The sequence below is a fragment of the Vanessa tameamea genome, chromosome 30 (assembly GCF_037043105.1).
Source record: "Vanessa tameamea isolate UH-Manoa-2023 chromosome 30, ilVanTame1 primary haplotype, whole genome shotgun sequence".
Classification (NCBI taxonomy): Eukaryota; Metazoa; Arthropoda; class Insecta; order Lepidoptera; family Nymphalidae; genus Vanessa; species Vanessa tameamea.
The window spans coordinates 3,409,045-3,431,011 of NC_087338.1; the positions used below are offsets into that span (position 1 = coordinate 3,409,045).

The 21,967-nt window shown below is 34.9% G+C and overlaps 1 protein-coding gene across 3 annotated transcripts; it reads right to left on the reverse strand.

Annotated features, from left to right (window-relative positions):
• Positions 1-3,103: 3,103 nt before the first annotated feature.
• On the reverse strand, positions 3,104-21,189 carry LOC113391693 (fatty acyl-CoA reductase 1-like). 3 transcript variants are annotated; one of them, XM_064220033.1, is made up of 14 exons: positions 21,060-21,189; positions 14,315-14,411; positions 12,620-12,750; positions 12,009-12,096; positions 10,538-10,610; positions 9,583-9,673; positions 8,719-8,864; positions 8,247-8,356; positions 6,801-6,884; positions 5,794-5,902; positions 4,625-4,805; positions 4,336-4,406; positions 3,612-3,869; positions 3,104-3,282 (listed from the first exon to the last, which is right to left on the reverse strand). In XM_064220033.1, exons 2-14 carry the CDS (start codon positions 14,403-14,405, stop codon positions 3,165-3,167), a joined length of 1,551 nt encoding a protein of 516 aa, XP_064076103.1. In that variant the 5' UTR covers positions 14,406-14,411; positions 21,060-21,189; the 3' UTR covers positions 3,104-3,164. The 3 variants fall into 3 exon arrangements, with proteins under 3 accessions (XP_064076103.1, XP_064076104.1, XP_064076105.1); XM_064220034.1 differs by lacking the exon at positions 21,060-21,189 and adding an exon at positions 14,689-14,827; XM_064220035.1 differs by lacking the exon at positions 21,060-21,189 and adding an exon at positions 14,680-14,826.
• Between the last annotated feature and the right edge of the window lie 778 nt (positions 21,190-21,967).

The following is a 21,967-nucleotide window of genomic DNA, read 5'->3' on the forward strand; positions in this document are numbered from 1 at the left end:
TTTACTTTTTAGTGCGTATTAATTTGTTTTGGAATTGTGTTTAATTTGAAGTCGGTTTTTTTTTTGTTATATATTTTGTTTATAATTAAAATAATTGTAAATTTGTACCTGGGAGCGAAGGGACTCACTCTCAACAGGAAGCCCGAACTGTAAACCTATAAATTATTTTATATAAAATATTTATAAATAATCATTAAAAGTTGTATAAAAAACAGTTTGTTGTGTATTGTTTATTATATACAAAAAAAAAAACAGACCGAGAAATGCAAACATTCCGAGAAGGTTGATTTTTGGATATGTCGTAGGAAAAAACTTTGAAATTGTCGACCTCAATTTCCTGTGTACGTTCGGCGCCATCTTGAAAAAAGGGGTTAAATTTCGTATTTTTGCGATAACTCGGCTGTACGTCGTGATACGAGAATTATGAAAATATACTCTTTTGTTGCTTCATTTACGTTCTACCTGTACAGGTCCTACATATACGTTTTTAATATATCGTTAATTGTTATTACGTATATAATGACTAGACTATTAAAATATATTACAATTCTATAATACGCCAACATTACAATCAGTTTTACCAAGTCATTTAAATGGATACAGTTTATTTTTTGTTTAGTCATTCAAGTCCGTTCTAAATATGTATATTTCAAAACATGGATTAAAAATGAAGTAAAAACTTTATTTTAAAACTATTCTTTAACACGATATGGTAGTAAAATTCAATTCCTGTAACTAATTTACATAAAAAGGAACCTCACAAAAATATAATTGTCGGGAACATACTTTATTACAAGAGAAATAACAAATGTGTAGGTCAGTCACGGGACACCTGGCATTTGTTGGGATTTTTTTATCCGATTAGTAATATGACTCCACATCACCTGATGTTAATGATGGTAGTAGAGTCCAAACCGAAAAAGCCCAGTACAGTCAGGAAGAATGAACTGCATTAGTCGCCCTCGCCATGCCGGACCCAGGTTATAAGAGGAGGGGAAGACGTGTGCCGGTAGACAATTCCATTTTTCAGCAGTACGACCCGAAAAAGAGTTGCCAAATTCCTTCGTGCGCGGTGGAAAAGGCTATTTGACTGGTTTTTAAAATCCATTTTATATTATTTAGTAGAGGTTAAGGAATCCAGTAAAAGTTGTTTTTCTTAATTCTAGTATATGTTTGCTGAAAAATATCAAAATAAAAATTCCCTATTTAAATAGTGCGCGAAAACGCTACTTTGACAATATGGCGCTGCAATGGGGTCGGTGACGTCACTTTCTTGTATTGTAATCTGTGGCACATATAATCCACTTATATGATATTATCGGTTAAGATGTACGGGTTCTAACCACTGGGCCATCTCGGCTCTCTGTTGTATTGTATGAAGAGGGAATGTGTCAGCGTATCTACGGGCACAAGACACATAACATCTTAGTTCCCAAGGTTACAGTAACAATGTCTCTGGACAGTGGTGATCAATTGCCGTACGTCAAAATCAAAATATACTTCATTCAAGTAAGCTTCTACATACACTTTTGAATTGTCATTTCACATAACCATATTAAAAGTAAAGGAAGCACCGGTTCAGAATGTAGATACCGGATAGAATAGATAGAACCGGCCATAAATTCAGCAGTTACTCGTTTCCATTATTTGAAATACAAAGTTATGTTAGTTAAACACAATTGTTTATAATATTTCCGGCAGAATTTCAGCGAGTGTTTGTATCACGATTGTTTATCATCTATATAATCTTGTGTTGTGTGTTTGTAGTATACTTGGTGATAGGGCTTTGTGAAAGCCCGTCTGGGTAGGTACCACCCGCTCATCAGATATTCTACCGCCAAACAACAAACAAAATTCGCTATGGATAAGTCATTAAGCCGAAATTAGGTGATGACGTTAATCTTGAGTTGACGTCAGACAAACAACATTGTGTTTACGTGATATTTAAACGAAGGGGAAAATTCTACTAACAATTTTTTTTTATTTATGTCAATCGTAATATTTTCGTTAAACTAGCTGTTCTACTAAGACAATGCAGTTGCGGAGAATTATCTTCGAAGGTGGTACATGACATTCGTGTAATCCCGTCTAGGTAGGTACCACCCACTCATCAGATACTCTACCGCAAGACAGCAGTACTCAGTATTGGTGTGATCCGGTTTGAATTGTGAGCGAGCCAGTGTAACTACAGGCACGAGGGACGTAACATCTTAGCTCCCAAGGTTGGTTGCGCATTGGTGATGTAAGGAATGGTCAATATTTCTTACAACATTGTCTATGAGCGGTGGTGACCATTTACCAACAGGTGGCCCATTTGCTCGTCTACCGATATCATAAAAAAAAAATGTTGAACATAAAAAGGAACTTTTTAAAACTGCAATTGTTGCAGATGGCCACAATATATTTTCTAGACCTTAAACCTAGAGGTATTGGCCAGTATTTATGAATAAACTTATGTACGGGATAAAAAATATCAATGTAAATATCATATATCTATAGAAAAAGTGGTCCATGTCCTATGGGGTTTAAGATTACTTCATAACCGATTTCATCAAATTCAGCTCAATGGTTTAGCCGTCCAAGCGCGACAGACAGAGTTACTGTCGCATTTTTAATATTAGTATAGATATACAGTTTTCTTATGACACCTATAGACTTTCAAACTATATGTATAATTGGGAAGTCTACATCGGAAGTCTACATAGTGATCGGAAAGAAGCAGGTGCTATCTTGACTGATTTTTAGTCTTATTCCTAGCACAAAATTTATAAGAATATTGTGCTAGGAATGAGAATAAAAATTATTTTGGAGTTATTTATTGGAGAAAAGCGCCGCCAACCCGCATTGGAGCAGCTTGGTGGAATATGCTCCAAGCCTTCTCCTCAAAGGGAGAGGAGGCTTTAGCCCAGCAGTGGGAAATTTACAGGCTGCTAATGTAATGTAAGAAATGTAGAAAAGCACTGTTAGCATTAAAATAAACACAGTTTTCAACGATAAAGTTTAATTTATTGAAGTATTAAAAACTATTTATAACAGTAAATCGACCAACGACCAATAAAACAAGTGTTGCGATACAAATAAAAAAAAACAGTGTTTTGGTATTTCTAAGTAGTATCGAAGTGTATATTATTAAAATAATATCTATGTAATATATTATTTTGTTCTCAAATAGTCAAATTTGAAAGCTTCCGGAAAATTTCTGCAGCGAAATTCGTATGAGCAATAAACCATAAACCGTAGCCTTGTAATACAGTACGGACAACTCTGTCCAAAATCTCCATTCTGAAAAGGTGGAAAGAGCATTAAACAAAATTAATAGCAGTTTAGCGCAATCTATAGTAGAGAACCAATTAAAAATGTTTTGAAACGATCATTATCATTCATCTATCTATTTATTGTATATATGTACACAAAAAGTAATCGATCCTTATTTATTAAATTAATTTTAGTGGGTGTAACTAAAATGTCCAAAGGCACAATATTTAAATGATCCTACTAGATACTAAAATAAAGTCCCCCAAATATTCATTATACTTCAATTTATTTGTCCATGCATCCTAACCTCATTTGATAATCAAACAGTGGTTAATTAAGTCTGACATTAATTATACCTTCTAAAATGTGCTTTAGCTTTCGGTAGATTTTCCATTTTTTCGTTCAAAATAAACTCCTTTCCGCCTATACAGGCGTTTCTGAAATATTCTTCTGGTATAATTGTCTCCATTTCATAGAAGAACGGCACTTTGTCTTGCTCTTTGATCCGCGAGCGAAGTTCGAGGATATTTTTATTTATGAACGTCCATTGCTGGGTCACGAAGTACTGAAGAGCTAGATTTGCCACATATATCCGACGTTGTAACTTAACGAGCCTATTAAAGAACAACATTATATCTGAATTAAATTAAATACTATTTTATATTTAAATAGGTTCTTCTACGAACCTTTGAAACTTTATACAACAACATTGCCATTACCAAACAGTAATATGTCAACTGCTATCTGTAATTGCAAACCAAACAATACTAAGCTAATACTTGAACGATTGGATTGCAGTTTTTAAGGCGACTGAACTAATTGGGTCTTAAATTGAATTAGCAGCACTTGAATGGAAATATTGAATGGACTAAGTGATCATCAATCAAATCAAATGGGCTGTTTACCCGTAAACTATGTAAGTGTAACCAAAAAACATGCACGACTATTAACTTCTCTCTAAATATGGTTTCGTACTTCTTCCAATTGGTAAAATCAGTAATGATATCATTTTGCAAATTGAATTTACATAAATAGACATTTAATATATATAATATATATAAATAATACAAAATATATTACATTGGTTTACTTCCAATAATTCGAAGAACTAAATCCACTAGGACAGCTGGTAGTAAGTGGAGAAAGAGTACCTGAAAGGAATACTTGGATTAAGAATCCCCCTTTCAAATGAGGTTGAAGCTGCGGGTGGAACTTGTCTCGCAAGATTTTAAGAAAAACCGATAAAAAGGAATTCATTCATCAGAACAGCTTAATTATTCTCCGATTCAATCCAAAATGGCGTTAATGAAGTTGCATACAAATTAAAGGAAAATAATGAGATAATTGCTAGGTGGTTGGATTTTTGTACCTTCAAGTAGTACTCAAGCTTCGATCTCGTGACTGAACCTCCAACAAACCACAGCATGCCCTCCAACGGAATCTCACGGGCGATACTGTTTTTGCCGAAGTCAACAATTTCGCCTATTGTCATTGTTTTCATGTGACTCGTAGAACAATTGTAAACCTCTATATCGTCTGTCGGTTCAAATCTAAAACGATTTTAAATACGTATTAATAAATGCTATTTTAGAAGATTATGTTAAAAAAATATTTTTTATAAGGCAAATTGACCCAAATGTGACGTGTGAAATGCGATGTGAAACAGAAGTGAAATGGTCTAAAGTGTAAATTAGGTTTTGAGCAATTTTAAAAGTGAAAGCAATTAACAAAGTGGTGGCGATTATGGCGATTACTTGGTGGTAGGGCCTTGTGCACGCCCGTCTGGGTAGGTACCACCCACTCATCAGATATACTACCGCCAAATAACAGTACTCTGTATTGTTGTTCCGGTTAGAAGGGTGAGTGAGCCAGTGTAATCACATCTTAGTTCCCAAGGTTGGTGGCGCATAGGTGATATAAGGAATGGTTAATATTTCTTACAGCGCCTTTGTCTATGGGCGGTGATGACCACTGTATTGTTGTGTTCCGGTTAGAAGGGTGAGTGAGCCAGTGTAATCACAGGCACAAGGGACATAACATCTTAGTTCCCAAGGTTGGTGGCGCATAGGTGATGTAAGGAATGGTTAATATTTCTTACAGCACCATTGTCTGTGGGCGGTGATGACCACTTATCATCAGGTGGCCCATATGCTATTTCACCAACCAATGCCATAAAAAAAAATGATGAGTTTATAAATACAGATGACATTCTATTCCCTCATTCACATAAACCGGTAAGATAGGATTCCATCTGTGTGAGGACCTCATGATTTTTCACTGTAGCTGTCAGTACAAATTTTATGGATAATATTTGTAAAACTATGCAAAGAGTCATGGGCCAATTTTGAAATAATCATGTCCAATTTAAATCACTCAGATAACACATTTACAAAATGAATTCTTCAAATATCTTCAATTGCAGGTATAGACACATCGTTCCTTTTAAAAACTTACCATCAAAATTGTGTATTACTGTCGCAAATTGACTCTCAATAGACTTGGATAATAACTCTTTAATATTAACTCGAATTGACTTACTTTTTAACACCCCGTGCCCAAGCTCCGGCGATGAAAGCCTTAATAGCAACATCAACAGGTATGTAGTCGGATACAATATCTGGATCCGTATACAGACTTCTTAGAATTCCTGAAAAATATATACATATACTATTTCAAACAAATATTATTATTATACAATAAGCATAATTTATCTATATATATATATGGCAAATGATAAGTGTCCTTACGCCACATTGATACTATATGATATATTAATCATCTTTTAGACGGTCACGCGAGCAACCTTCGGATTCATTCCTCTTAAGAATTCATGTCCACTGTGTAAAAATAGAAGAATCCACAAAAATCTTCGCGCTATCAAAAAAGCTCTTCTTATCTTCCAGAATATAAATAATTAAATTCTTCTATGATTGAAGATTTGACTTACTAAATTGATTTAAAAATGGTGTATGGAGATTATCCATTTTATGCTAAATATTAATAATGTGGTATTTTTTAGTGCCCAGGACGGTACTGACGTTTCATCGGACACTACATAGGGGTTAATTAAAGGAAGTCAAATTTAACTCTTTTGATTGAAATTTATATTCAAGTGATTAGGTCATTAAAGCAATGTTAAAAAAAACATATTTTTTGTCTTTATTTGATTATCTTCGTCATAGAAATAATACATGCCCAATATAGTAGAGAAACACTGAGAATTTTAGAGGTTGAAGTGATGTCTTAAATAAACACATTTTTTGCGCTTACATTGCAAGCGCTGGCTGAACCCTACGAGATAGATCAAAATAATGTACTACAGTATTGTACACCTTAAAAAATGGTAAGTGTCTATCTCATAATGATAACCCCCAATAACCATTTTTTATCCTTTACTTTTTAAGAGAAATAATGGCTTATTTTCGAAGCGATTTTAAGCAATACAGCATTAATCCTTATCCAATTAAGTACCTTAAATACATTGTGCATTTAATATAGATCAATATGGCCCTTTACAGCGCGTAATTTAAATGAAATTGTCTCACCTTTACCACTGGCGATCAATATACCAACCGGACCATTTAAGTTTTCAACCCAACCCGCCATTGGTTCTTTGTCACTTGATATAACTGAAATAAATAATTTAAAAATTGTTTCAAATGTAAGAGTATTATTTTATATTTTATTTAAATGACCTTTGCTACGTATATTATGTATGTAAGATATTAGATGCATATTTTTTAAGGTTTTTAGCAATCGTGAAATGTAAAGTTGTCAATGGCCCTAAAAACAGACTTCGAACATCAGAATCAAAGAGTAACGGGCCTAGCCAAAGCTTCAATCCTAATTGAACAAGTAAATAGGAATATTATTAACTCTTTAAAATGGAGCATTGCTGCTATTAAAAAAAAAGGATGACGTCTATTGCACCAGAAAGATAGACTGACTGACCAGTGCCATGATGGTATGACATTCTCGTATACCGTATTTTTTTGAGACATTCAGTTGGAACAAAGTTACATTTGCTATAACATTGTGTATTAAATAACCGACAATGAAATAAATCAATAACACTTGAGAAAAGACACCGACAACATTAAAGCAATACCAATATATTTGGTGGTAAGGCTTTGTGCAAGTCCGTCTGGCCACCCACTCAATAGATATTCTGCCACCAAGCAGCGATACTTGGTCTTGTTGTGTTCCGGTTTGATCCAGTCTAACTACAGGCACGAGGGACATAACATCTTTGTTCCCAATGTTGGTGCATTGGCGAAGTAAGGTATGGTTAATATTTTAAACAGCGCCATTGTCTGTGGGCTGTGGTAACCACTTAACATCAGGAGACCCATCTGCCCGTCCGACTACCTTACATAAAAAAAAAGTTTAAATAATATTATGTATAAAATTCTACCCAATAGAACAGACAGAGAAAGAAAAATAGAAGGAAGGATGACATAAAGCTTTTTTTCCATACGTGATGATTTCTGCCAGTTCACTCTACTATAACTTCGGCGACCTCCGTGGTCGAGTAGTGCGTACACCGGTTTTCATGGGTACGCAACTCCGAGGTCCCGGGTTCGATTCCCGGCAGAGTCGATGTAGAAAAAGTTCACTAGTTTTCTATGTTGTCTTGGGTCTGGGTGTTTGTACCGTCGTTACTTCTGATTTTCCACAACACAAGTGCTTTAGGTACTTACATTGGGATCAGAGTAATGTACGTGATGTTGTCCAATATTTATTTATTTATTTATTATTATTATTAACTTCGTTCCAATAATAAGAAGAATATATTTATTTTACATACACTATCAATTTCGATATTGAATGACATGCCGCGCGTCCCGTAACAAAGACATATTTTTTGACAATATTCGGTGTTCATATTGCAGTGTATTTGAGTTCGTAGAATAGGTATTACAACATATTTGACGAAATATTTTCTCAGAAGAAGCAGTCTAGGGTGTCAGAAAATTTGATAAGATTCATACCAATCGATGGTCTCATAATGACGATGGGCAGTTTGCCTTTCTGTTCGGCCAGTACATGCTCCGCCAGTTGCTTCGTGAACACATACGTGTTAGGCAATTCTCCTAAATACCTGAAAAAAGTATTTCCTTAATTCTCCTCAATGGCTTAAACGTTTAGAACGCTATACTGAATTAATCAGTGAAGAAATGATTGAATCGATACTGATTTGAAACAAAATTGAAATAATATCCGAAATAGCCATCTTTTCCTTCATTTAACAAATAACAACTTGGTGGTTAATTTTCCCACTTGGGTCTTTCATTTCATTTCATTCATCAAATAGGAAAACCAGTTCCAGGAACTTTGGAACCAGTACGATTGCATTTGATCGCTTAAGGTTTGATATCAACAAGTTTTTTGAACGAATTCGATACTTAAGGTAGACGAAATGAAAGGACGATGTGACAAAGTTGCGTGCAGTAATTTACTTACTTAGGAGTCAGAACATTCAAAGTATGATCATCTACATTTTCACAAATATCCAGTGTTTCCCTCCAATCAGCGAAAGCGGGATAAATAACTTCGTCTATCTGTTTCCGATTTGTATTCGCGTAAGACGTTGACACGTGCACAAGGACCTAAAATACGTACAAATGTATAATAAACATTACTGCACTGGTCACACACACATACACACATCCATCCCACCATATTCAACTACTGAAGTACGTAGTTCACGTTTCTCACCCTTCCAAATAGAACGCAACAATAAGTATTGTTATTTGTCGATAAAATATTAGATGAGTTGGCGGTTTTGTTTTACTTGGTGGTAGGCATTGGTTGGCGGACGAGCATATGGGCCACCTGATGGTAAGTGGTCACCACCGCCCATAGACAAAGGCGCTGCAAGAAATATTAACCATTCCTTACATCACCTATGCGCTACCAACCTTAGGAACTAAGATGTTATGTCCATTATGCCTGTGATTACACTGGCTCACTCACCCTTCTAACCGGAACACAACAATACAGTGTACTGTTATTTGGCGGTAGAATATCTGATGAGTGGGTGGTACCTACCCAGACGGGCTTGCACAAAGCCCTACCACCAAGTAATACTTTATAATGTTGTGTTCCAGTTTAAAGGAAGAGGGAGCAAGTGTGACCACAGGCATAACCTAGTTTCCAAAGCTGGTGGTGTATTCATGACGTAAGGAATGATTAAGATTTCTTACGATGTCAAGTTCGGTGGGAGGTCTTACCATAAGGTGATCCATTTTCCGGTACGACTTTTCCATAAAACTACCACAAAGTAAACAACAATGACGTCATGCATATATCATAAGTAATACTTACTTCCAGATTCCTTATGTCTTTAGATAGTTCAACAATTTCTCTTGTTCCTCGAAGATTCAGTCTAGCAGCTACTTTTAGGGTATCATCAAATCTGTAATTAAAAATCGATTACGATACGCTAAATCATATTCATGAACACACAAACAATACACACATATATACACAAACCCACACAATATCATATCAAATACTAGTAATAACAGGATTGCACAGCTGACAAAAAGTAATCCGTTTTAAATGTGAGTCAGGTTTTACTTGATGACAGGGCTTTGTGCAAGCCACAGTTACTACTCGCTCATCAGATATTCTACCAGGAAACAGTAATGTTTATTATGGTTGTGATTCGGTTTGAAGGGTGGGATTCATTGTAACTATAAGCACAAGGTTCATACTATCTTAGTTCTCAAGGTGATGTAAGGAATTGTTATGTGGTGACCACTTAACATATGAGTGGCCCACTTGCTCGACTACCTGTATCAGAAAAACAGGATCTTCTAACTCAGGTGTTATTACAAGGCTATAAGTTTTATCAATCAACGTAAATAAAAATGTCTCATAGCTGGGCTAAGGCTTCTCTTGAGAAGTCTTAAATTCTTCTCCATTTGATATATGCAGGTTCCTTATCATGTTTTCCTTCAGCGCCAAGCATGGGATGTAATTACAAATACAATTATGCACTTAACAATTCAGTGGTACTTATCCGGCTTTTAAATCATATATTTCGTTTAAGATTCACGTGTTAGACAAACCATTCCGGTTAATAAGTTCAAATTAAAACATTTGCAAATATTTTTATACTAAACCAACTGTCTAAGGCACATTACACGTCGAAATCCCACAATATAGCATTAATCACCACGCAGCATTTGATTTGCGTGAGCTATCCATTTATTGCGCATAAACACGTGTAAACCGTTTGCTCAAGTAAACTTCTTTATTACATAACCTGGTTTACCTGACACTAGCAGCAACGTGGAAAACGATGTTCGTTCTATTAATAATCAAGGTTCTATCTTCATCTGATATACCTGAAAGAAGAAATTTGGAACAACTAAAAAAATTTACTAATAAAGATATAACAAAAGATACGTCTACTACATTTTCATAGAATATTCTGCAACTGAACGAGACCTGAGGGCCCGTTATAGAGATCATTATTTAACGTGATCGTGACAGTTTTTATATTAATTCAATCGAAAAGAAACGAATGAGATTCCCGTTCCATTTTCAAGTTATTAAATTTAATATAACAAATAAATCTTTGGATTGTTTTTTTTTTAATGGCATAAAATGAATTATTTGACGTTAAGTGGAAATAAGTAAGCTGTGTACTACGACCAGCTCAGTCTAGCTTGTACAGTTGCAGATTATGAGTGATGAGTGAATGAATCACGACCGGATTTGGATCCTGTTTAGGTTTATTCAAGTTATCAGGTTTTCTGTCTAGATTTTTTTAATAACGGCACGCAGTTTAGTGATTTACAATGTGTTGTATAATTATATGTTAATGTTATGTTAATATACTTTATTGTACACCACAGACGTAAAATACTGAAATCTTAGGACTAATTACAATAGAAATTGCAATAGAAATAATACTAAAAACATAAACAAAAATTTGATGTGTTGTACAACGGGCGGACTTATGACTAGTCAGCCATCTCTTCCAGACAACTCAATCTGTGAGAGTTTTTTAAAGCATAATCTATGTATCAAATATTTACACAATAAGATTTTTTTTTTAGGATGGGAAGACGAACTTTTGAAATTCCTAAACGAAGACTGGATGAGAATAGCTCAAGACAGAAAAAAATGGAGTGAGATGGAGGAGGACTATACTGGTCCTTAGTTAAAATGAGATAAAAATAAAAAAATAAAAATCTCAATGATTACTATTGTTACTAAGGAATTAAAGAGGCTTAAATAAAATAATACATTTTTTTTTTTAGATAATAAAATTTTACAATGCAAGGAAATTAATTTAATTCGTCTAAATTATTAATAAGGTAATTATTTTTTTTATTTTTTTTAAATATACAAAATAGATTTTGATTTTTTTACGTTTACTGGAAAGGCATTCCATAACTTTATGGCCTGTACAACAAACGAGTTATTGAGATTTTTTGTATTGTGCACAGGCATTTGAGTATAAGGTACCCTTAAGATCTTAATACGAAAGGGTGGTCCCCAAGTAATTCGATTCCTCTCTCTCTGGCTTGTGTTTCCTCAGTAATTTTAGATTGCCATCTCATCAGTCTACGAGATAAAAATAAATAAATAAAGGTCTACGTGTATTAGTATAGACACTTGTGCAGTATTATATTTCCTGTTTATCTGGACGATTCGTTAACCTCCGTTGAGAATAGACACCTTGGTCGGTTTCGTATAGAATAATCAATTTAAGGTTATAATTAACAAAATCTTACCAAGTCCAATTTCACTCGCGTCCCCAGCGATAAAAAACACTTTTTGCTGGAATATACCCGGTTTTTCTTTTCTCAGGCGATCGAAACACTGAAATATAATTTCATAATCTTTAATTACATACATGTAGTTAGTTAGAGTTCAGTTTTTTTTTGTTTGTATGATACATAAAGCTGGTTGAGCATAGATGTCGTCTGATGGTATGTGGTCACCACCGCCCATAGACAATGACGCTGTAAGAAATACTAACCATTCTTCAACATCGCCAATGCGCCACCAACCTTGGGAACTAAGATGTTAAGTCCCTTGTAACTGTAGTTACACTGGCTCACTCATCCTTCGAACCGGAACACAATAACACTGAGTAATAGATGGCGGTAGAATATCTGATGAGAGTGAGTCAGACAGGCTCGCACAAAGCTCTACCAAGTAAACATATATCGAAACAGTTCTAAATTGTCAGATAAGTTGAAATAAGGTGTCAATCTCATTTCTTCAACTATATCTAAAAATGTAATAAAATATGGAAATAAGTTAAAATCATATATAATAAGAATATCGTCCTTTAAAGATATTTATTTCAACAATTATTATTACGCAATAACAGACTTACTCTTGAAGAATATATATCAGCTAGTCTGTCTTCCGCCTTAACGCCTTTTTTATTTCTCAGCAACAAATAGATTCTGTCTAGATCTGAACACGAGTAGAGCAATTTCTCCACCAAAACTTTTCCCATGAAGCCTGAAATTTTTATTTATTTCTTCTTAAAACTGACAGTCTTGTATGTCTAATGGATGCATGGTAGATTTCAAGGTTCAAAGCGCATGTTGAGTCGATAAAAATTTACTGAGTTATTCTATTGAAAAATTCTTAGTAACAGCACGGAGTCTGCAATTTGACAGCGTGTACTGCTTTGGAACTGCCTGAACTCTTTCTAATGGGTATTGTCGTTCTTTCTATTAATAAGAGTGGACCTGTGTTAATGCAAATACTTAAGCACTATAATATATCACTAACCTAAACAAAAACTTAAAAATTTTACGCGTTTTATTGTATTTTTTTTTTATAAATTATATACATTCTGATCATGGTAATTCAAACAAATCTTCATCTAGTAGTCATGGGTACAGGAAATTTTTAACATTCCTTACTTCGCCTATTTGAAAACCTTGGGAAGTGAGATGTTATGTCCCTTGTGCCTGAAGTTACACTGGCTCACTTACCCGTAACCGAACAATACCAAGTATTGCTGTTTGGCAGTAGAATATATAATGAATAAATGGTACCTATCCAGAAGGTTGCACAACCGCCAAGTGAACTGCACGATGTCATAAAGACTCCTGACTTCAAAACTCTGGGTTACTAATGAGAATTTCTCTACAAAAATCGCATCACCTATTTACTGGGCTGGGTACAGAGCCTATGACATCATGACTCAAAGTTCTATCATTTTACAGGATATAAAGCTACTACCAGCTTAGTAAAAAGATCAGTTGAACAATTAAATTATATTAATCAACTATTTAAACAATTTGTAAATCAACGAATAACGCCTAGTTTGCTATATCAGATAAAATCTTAAATTGAGATTTGAGTAATATGACCCTTTTTTTTAATACGATATTTACATTCATTATAAGTCAAAGGTAGGAATTTTTTCGTACAAACACGTCGCAAAATGATTACGTCTCGTATTCAAACAATGTTTCTCACTAATTGTTTATGAATAATTCATACTACTGTGAATATATAAAATGTTGTGACGCAATTGTTTTTTTAAATATTATAAAAAAAAATGTTTTAGTTCAATGAAAACACAGTTCAAATAGTTACAACAAAATTTGACCAAGATTTACAAAGACGTGTTTATTAAATGTGTTTTAAATACACAAACCATTCTTAATAAAATAAAACCACATTCGACATAGTTCAATAGTCCTCGAATTTGGAGTACGAAAACGTACATTGTACGATTGCATAAAGACCATTTTCGCATAACAAATAGATTGATGATTTCGAAGACGTACTTAATTCGGATGTGATCTGTTTTACGAATTTTGTCGATACTACGTTTTAATTGTGTCGTACTATACGTACCCAGTCAAAGAGACAGAAGCACAAAGCCCTACCACCAAGTAAAACGTATTCGTTTGGGTATCCTAACCACGTCTCAATAAATACGTAACAAAGTCCAATAAAATGAAAATGGGACCACCCCAACGAGTTGAAGATTGTTGCACAAGAATCAAAATCGGTTCATAAAGAAAGACATTCCTTGAAGTCGGTTAATCTTAGATTGCATTACCTGATCCACCGGTAATGAATAGAGTTTTTCCCTTGTAATAATCTCGTATAGTCGGCACATTTTCAAGGTCACGCTCTTGTAAAAACGTCATTTTCACCTGAAATAATTAAAAACTTGAATTAGTACTAAGTAAGCAAGATCTAAGTTATTACGTAATATTTTAAGTTGGCTGGACAATGAACCTGGTGGGAAATAAACACCTCCAAAGCATCGGAAATGTAAGAAATATTCATTATGTGATCTCCAACTTTTGGAGCTGAGAAGTCAGTTGATCAGATATTCAACTCTCACACAGTTCAAACTGTAACACAACAATACTCAGTATTACCTTTTAGAGGTATTATACGTGATGAGAAGTTACATACCGAACTCACATCGAATCTCACTCGTGAAATTATGAACTACTGACACTATTTGGACGCTCGTATCAATTAAATATCATAATTACTATAATCAAGGTCGTTTATAACTTTCTGATGTTTCACTGATATATTTGAACACACAAACAAGAGTAAACAAAACGAATTGACTCAACTGTGCACGTTGCAGTGTGAGTAAACGCAATTTAACCTTGAATTTAAATGACTTTACATGCCGATAGATCTAAGAGCTAAGTATTTCCATTAATATTATATGTGCGAAAGTAACTCTGTCTGTCTGTGATCTAGGCCAAACCACTGAACCTTTTTTGATTATATTTCGTATTAAAGCGACTAGTAGTTAATAAATGTCAATAATATAGCCGAGTCATAATTAGATATTGCTTGTATGGAAATATAGTCTAGTTTAATAAATAGTCATTATTTATTTATTTGAATATGGGTACTAGAGGGTCAACTTAAGGTCGAAACGCACCGTTTTGGCCTATGATAGCTACCGACTGTGAATTTATAAGTTAAGTCAATATCTTCCATACATATAATAAAATTGGAGTACCTGTTTTTAATATTAAAATAACCCCTTTTTACTAAATGCATATGTATGTATACACGGTACATATACCAAAATAACATTTTTTATGTTTTGTCTGACTGTCTTTTTTGTTTGTTCCGGCTAATCTCTGGAACGGCTGGACCGATTTTGACGAGACTTTCACAGGAGTAACTTAGGCTACAACGATAACTTTTATGTTAAATACAAACGCGCACGATGTCGCGGGAAGAGCTTGTTGTACTATAAATATCTATAACGCTGTTTATTAAGTTTTGATTATTAAGGCAACGCGCGTAATTTCATGTTCTTGTATATAATATCAAATCGATTGTATTTTATTGTATAAACTTTCCAAAAAAAAAAATGAATTAAGTCAGTGCGGGCCACGTCTTCCGAGAAGCCTGACGACCGCTAACTCCAGCAGATATCTGCTGATGTTTAGTAAATATATTAATTTATTAGGGAAATTCTCGCCTATTACTCGATGCATCGGGACTTACAATTCTATCAACAGACTTGAAATAGATCCACTATCAAAATCTCTTTAGCTTTAAAAAATCAGTATTACACGCTGCAAGTGGGTAGCATTACCATTATTTTTATTGTAACTTTATTTTTATTTTTAGAGCCGTATCTTTTGCCTAAGTTTATGCTTGTTTAAGTTTCTATTATTATTATTAATTTAAGAGTGTGTTAATTTTTATTGTAATTCAATAGTGCCGTAAGTACCCGTAGTGGTGCATCACACTGCATCGGTGCGTGTAGTTTTGATTGCATTGTTTTGTAAATATGCCGATGGTGTTTCGAATGAATAAATAAATAAGAAAAATTTAAACCACCACACCTAACTGAAACTATAAAGTGAAAATTAGTTACGGACAACTGTCAGCGCGTGGATGTTGTTTCATTAAAAATGTAGGGCTCTGTGCAAGCCTGTCTGGGTAGGTACCACCCACTCATCAGATATTCTACCGCCAAATAACAGTACACTGTATTGTTGTGTTCCGGTTAGAAGGGTGAGTGAGCCAGTATAATCACAGGCACAAGGGACATAACATCTTAGTTCCCAAGGTTGGTAGCGCATAGGTGATGTAAGGAATGGTTAATATTTCTTACAGCGCCTTTGTCTATGGGCGGTGGCGACCACTTACCATCAGGTGGCCCATATGCTCGTCCGCCAACCAATGCCAAAAAAAAAAAAAAACTTTAAAATAAAGCATTTTTAAATCGTCAATACCAAGTCTATCACTGTTTCGGAGAGCAGTTTGCGAGAAGAAATCGAAAGAAACTCCCTTAGTTGCTCTCTTCGCACAGTTGCGAAAGTAACAATATATAGTCGACTAAGTTTTAATCTGTTGATATATATTGACAATGCTTCAAGATACAACCCGAATCAATCGTAACAATCAAAGGTCAATGTAAACGGCGACCTAAATGTAAGCAATCGGCATTTCAATTAGAACTCCAAACAAATACACAATCAACAAAACTGTTATTTTTAGGTAGGTAGGCAAATTGACTATCTGATGGTAAGTGATTACCACCGCCCATAAACATTGGGACAGTAAGAAATATTCACCATTCCTTAAATCACCATTGCCTTAACCTTGGGAACTAAGATGTTATGTCCCTCGTCCTCTAGTTACACTGAGTCACTAACCCTTCTAATCGGAACATAATAAGCGTTTCTTGGCGGTAGAATATATGATCAGTCGATGGTACCTAGATGGGTTTACACAAACGTTTCTGCCAAGTAAAACACACAAATTAACAAAACATTATGTACGTTTATGTTCCAACTACTGGACCGTCTTCTAGCGTACTTTCCTGCTAGAAATAGTCCAACAATTTTCGTCCATGAACACGACTGAAACAAGGACAGTAAACGATAGACCTAGCCTAGTCGTTGTGGTCAGACATAAATATAAATAAATATTGGACAACATCACATACATTACTCTGATCCCAATGTAAGTAGCTAAAGCCATTGTGTTATGGAAAATCAGAAGTAACGACGGTACCACATACACCCAGACCCAAGACAACATAGAAAACTAATGAACTTTTTCTACATTACTACATCGACTCGGCCGGGAACCCGGGATCTCGGAGTGGCGTAAAACTGGTATACACACTACTCGACCACGGAGGTCGTCAAAAGATATATATTCCATGCTCTTGATTGATATCGATGAAGACATCTAATCTCAGGGAGGAGAGCCATTTGCGTAGGACATCATCACCCTCACAATCCGATGGGAATTCCGACAGAATCTACCGATTCTGTTAGATGAGGCCAATTTCCAGATTCCAAGCTGCTACCGGGAATTTCTTGAAAGGAACGCCCAAAAATATATAAATTACCAAGGCTAAGGAGGGGTTTTATAAGGTCTTGTATGCCGTGAATTGGTCAAACGAGCCGAGATGGCCCAGTGGTCTAACCACGCATGCATCTTAACCGACGATTGTGGGTTCAAACCCAGGTAAGCGCCACTGAATTTTCATTTGCTTAATTTGTGTTTCTAATTCATCTCGGACTCAGCGGTGGAGGAAAACATCGTGAGGAAACCTGCATGTGTCTAATTTTAACGAAATCCTGTCATAAGTGTATCTACCAAACCACTTTGGAACGGCGTGATGAAATATGCTCGAAACGTTCTCTTCAAAGGGAGAGGAGGCCTTAGCCCAGCAGTGGGGAATTAACAGGCTGTTACTATTGAACAAGGCAAATGAAAAACAATGCAGGTTATCAAAAAACTCTAATATTTAAGAAAATTCGATTGGTTTTCGAATAATACTTATACTTCCGATAATTCAAATGGAATCACGTGTTTAAATAAATTCACGTTTTTACGTTTACGTCTCGATATTAACTAGTGAGTCGCCCTCGAAACTTCGCGTTTATTCAAAAGATTTTTTTTTGATATTTCAATTTCAATTTCAATCCTATGACACGTTTTGTTTTGATTTCATTTCATCGTAAACTGATGAAACCTTTTTCAAATGACATTTGTAATTTCAAATCAAAAGTTCTCTATAGCCGGCCAGTAACTTTTTTCCGCTCTCTAAAAATAAATTTCAATCAAGAATCCTCTCTATTTCTCTGCGCGTCTACGGCTGGAGCTCTTCGAAACGAGACCGTAACCGATTTTTTTATGTGCAGCAATCTCAGCAAATCAGCAGCAAAAGACAAATGGGCTCACCCTACTAATATATAAGATGAATCAAACATCACACCACCCCAATTAAAATTCACATGTATCATGTATTTCGATCAATAATAAATATATCTTGCTATCTCTTTCTTCCTCGCAGACATACATATATTCCGTCTCTCTTTTAAGAGCTATATCTCGTGACAACAAATCATTGCACGAGGTGATTTTAAGATTCCCATAAACTTTCGTTTTCATATAACAGCGACATGCAATGAGTTAGAAAAAATGTGTGTATATTCTCACGACAATTTCTACTCACACAATGTATGTCTGACGTAAGCGATAGAGCCCTTTTTTAATATTATTTTATCTGTAGTTCGACGGTTCAATTCCTTAAGATGATACGCTGTTCTGATACGTGTATCATATCAACTTCGCATATCGCTTTATGATGCGACAGTGTTGATAACCCGAAAATTGCGTCTTAAGCCGAAATTTAGTAACATGCTTGGATTATTACAAAAAAGCCAGTAAGAACACGCGGAACATTACAGTGAAGCCACAAAAGCATATTCGCTTCTGAATTTGTATTCGCTTTTTTTGCTTCACAATACTGTTCCTCGTGCTCCATCCGTCAATTGTTTTATAATCTGAGGTCACAATATGTATATTCGCTCGCATTGAAGCTGTATGAATTTCTTCAAACCTTTTTTGTCTAGCAGTTGGTCATTACCTGACCTTTTTTTGTTAAATAAACCTTAAAAGGTATTAGGTAGGTTGGGTTCAATGCAGGTCCTTTCTGGGAAGGTACCCATTCAAACTGCAATGCTTAGTACTGTTGTGTTCCGGTTTGAAGTGTGAATCAGTGTAACTGGCACAAGGGACATGACATCTTATCGATGACCTCCGTGGTCGAGTAGTGTGTACACCAGTTGACATGGGTACGCCACTCCGAGGTCCCGGGTTCGTTTACCGGCCGAGCCGATGTAGAAAAAGTTCATTACATTTCTATATTGTCTCGGGTCTGGGTGTTTGTGTTACCGTCGTTACTTCTGATTTTCCATAACACAAGTGCTTTAGCTACTTACATTGGGATCAGAGTAATGTACGTGATGTTGTCCAATATTTATTACTTATGATTTATCTTAGCTCCCAAGAATGTTGGCGCACAAGTTATTTAAAAATTGGTTAACATTTCCTACACTACCAACCACTATACCCATAAATGGTGATGACCACTTACCATCACGGAACCATATGCTCGTCCGCTTTCTATATTACAAAAAAAATCGAATATTTAAAGATGTATTTTTTATATGTACGTCTAAAATAAGAATATGTCTTCAATTTATAGCCAATTTGAGAACCGATACAGTCCAACATTCGCAACCAATTGAAATCAATAATAATCACAATATTCGCTATGGAAATTCGCAATTAGTCTGATAATAATCGTCGATGAATCACGACTCTAGGAACTAGAAAATCTTGGGTAAATTGGTGAATTATTCGTGGGCTTTCAGTGGTAAAATGTCATTATGAAAACGAAACTTGATCAACCAATAGAAACGCGCGAAGCTTCGTAATTAAGTTTAGTTTTGCCTCTATTTAATATTATTTAACTAGGATCACATTTGGGATGGCTCTGTTCAAGCCTATCTGTGTATCACCAGCTTTTATGCTCTTATAAAAGATCACTGTTAAGTTATTGTTACGAATGATAATTATATTTTAGTTATTTAACAGCCTGGAGGCGATCATTTCATTCCCAAGGTGTGCAGTCAACTAAAAAGTCATTAGTGTTGTAATATCCTTTAGCACACAAACGCTCTTTAACGATTCTTTTCAGACCCACTGGTTATTTCTTAATGCACCCATTTGCCATTCATTCATAAAATTATATTAATAACCATAATTTAGTATAAAAAAGGTGTTGTCTGGGGACATTACAATTTAACAAATTTCGCCGGCGGTTTCTCCGAACTGATACGCTTTAGGAACCTTCTAGAAAAGAGCGTACACACTTAAAGATCAGTAACGCACGTGCAATAAAGGACGCCAATGGACGGAGATAATCAATTTCCATCAAGTCATGCTAGTTTGACACCAAAACCAAAAACATTGACAAAATTCAAATTGATAAATGTAATCCCATTTTTCTCCGCTATGTGTGAAAGGCGGTAGGGTCAACATTGCTGTTGCAACAGACAATTACGAAACGAAATTCTGACTATACAAAAACGTATTATAAGCATCATCGAATATTAAATACAATTTAGTTGTTGTTGTAAAATTTTACAATACTATAACATTCTGAAACTGTATACCTAACAATAGTCATATAGTTTAAATTAATCACTGATACAAATCTTTTTTTTTTTTGTCAACAGTACTTTATTGGTGACAAAGACAGAACTTACTATTTTATTAAACGTACTTTAATGAAGTATATAACACTCAAGAACACGAGTAATTGTCACATCAATAGACAAATTAAATTAAATTTTTAGAATATAAGATTCTATACTGAAATATCACCGAACTAACCTGTCTCAACTGGTACAAGTTTTACGTATATCGGTTTAGTTTATTTTCAGTTAGAAAGGCAGACAAATAGTTTCATTTTAATTTTAATAATTAAATTTAAAACATACCTAAGTCTCTAGTATATTCCTGTAAAGTCACAACAAACAATTTATATATCTAATACAAAATTACGAATTTTATTCACAACTAACTTCGTATAAGTCATAAGTCGCACTTAACAATTCTCTACCAATTGCCTTAACAATGGGGCACTGTTAAAAAAAGACATTTACATTCGACGGTTACAATTGTAAAATTAATTTAATTCATTTACAATACAGCACACTGGAGCTTACAATTAAAATAAACCTGTATATAATCAAATGGTTGAAAGTCAATAAAAGTCTGTACCTGTATTGACTTTCAACCATTTGATTATAAATGAATGAATAAATGTTGGACAACATCACATACATCACTCTGATCCCAATGTAAGTAGCTAAAGCACTTGTGTTATGGACATCAGAAGTAACGACGGTACCACAAACACCCAGACCCGAGACAACATAGAAAACTAATGAAGTTTTTCTACATCGACTCGGCCGGGAATCGAACCCGAGACCTCGGAGTGGCGTACCCATGAAAACCGGTGTACACACTACTCGACCACGGAGGTCGTCAAATTATATACAGGGTCAAAACTTATGAAATATAAACTTTTACACTGTTAGGTATCACACACATTACGAAACAAAATCCCGCACCGCGTCTGTCTGAACGCGATAAACTCAAAAACTACCGAACAGATTTTTATCCACTTTCCACCAATGCACGAAAAGATTATTGAAAAATATATAGGTGAAAAATTCTTAAAATACTCGTATATACTGGCTGATATATAAATATTATTGTTGAAAATATTGAAAGAAATCACGCTGACTGGGTGTTTTACTGGCGTGCATCGCGTATATCAATAGACATATATGTATATAAGGATTTAACGTTTTACATAGACCGAAGTGATTCTATTCGTCCT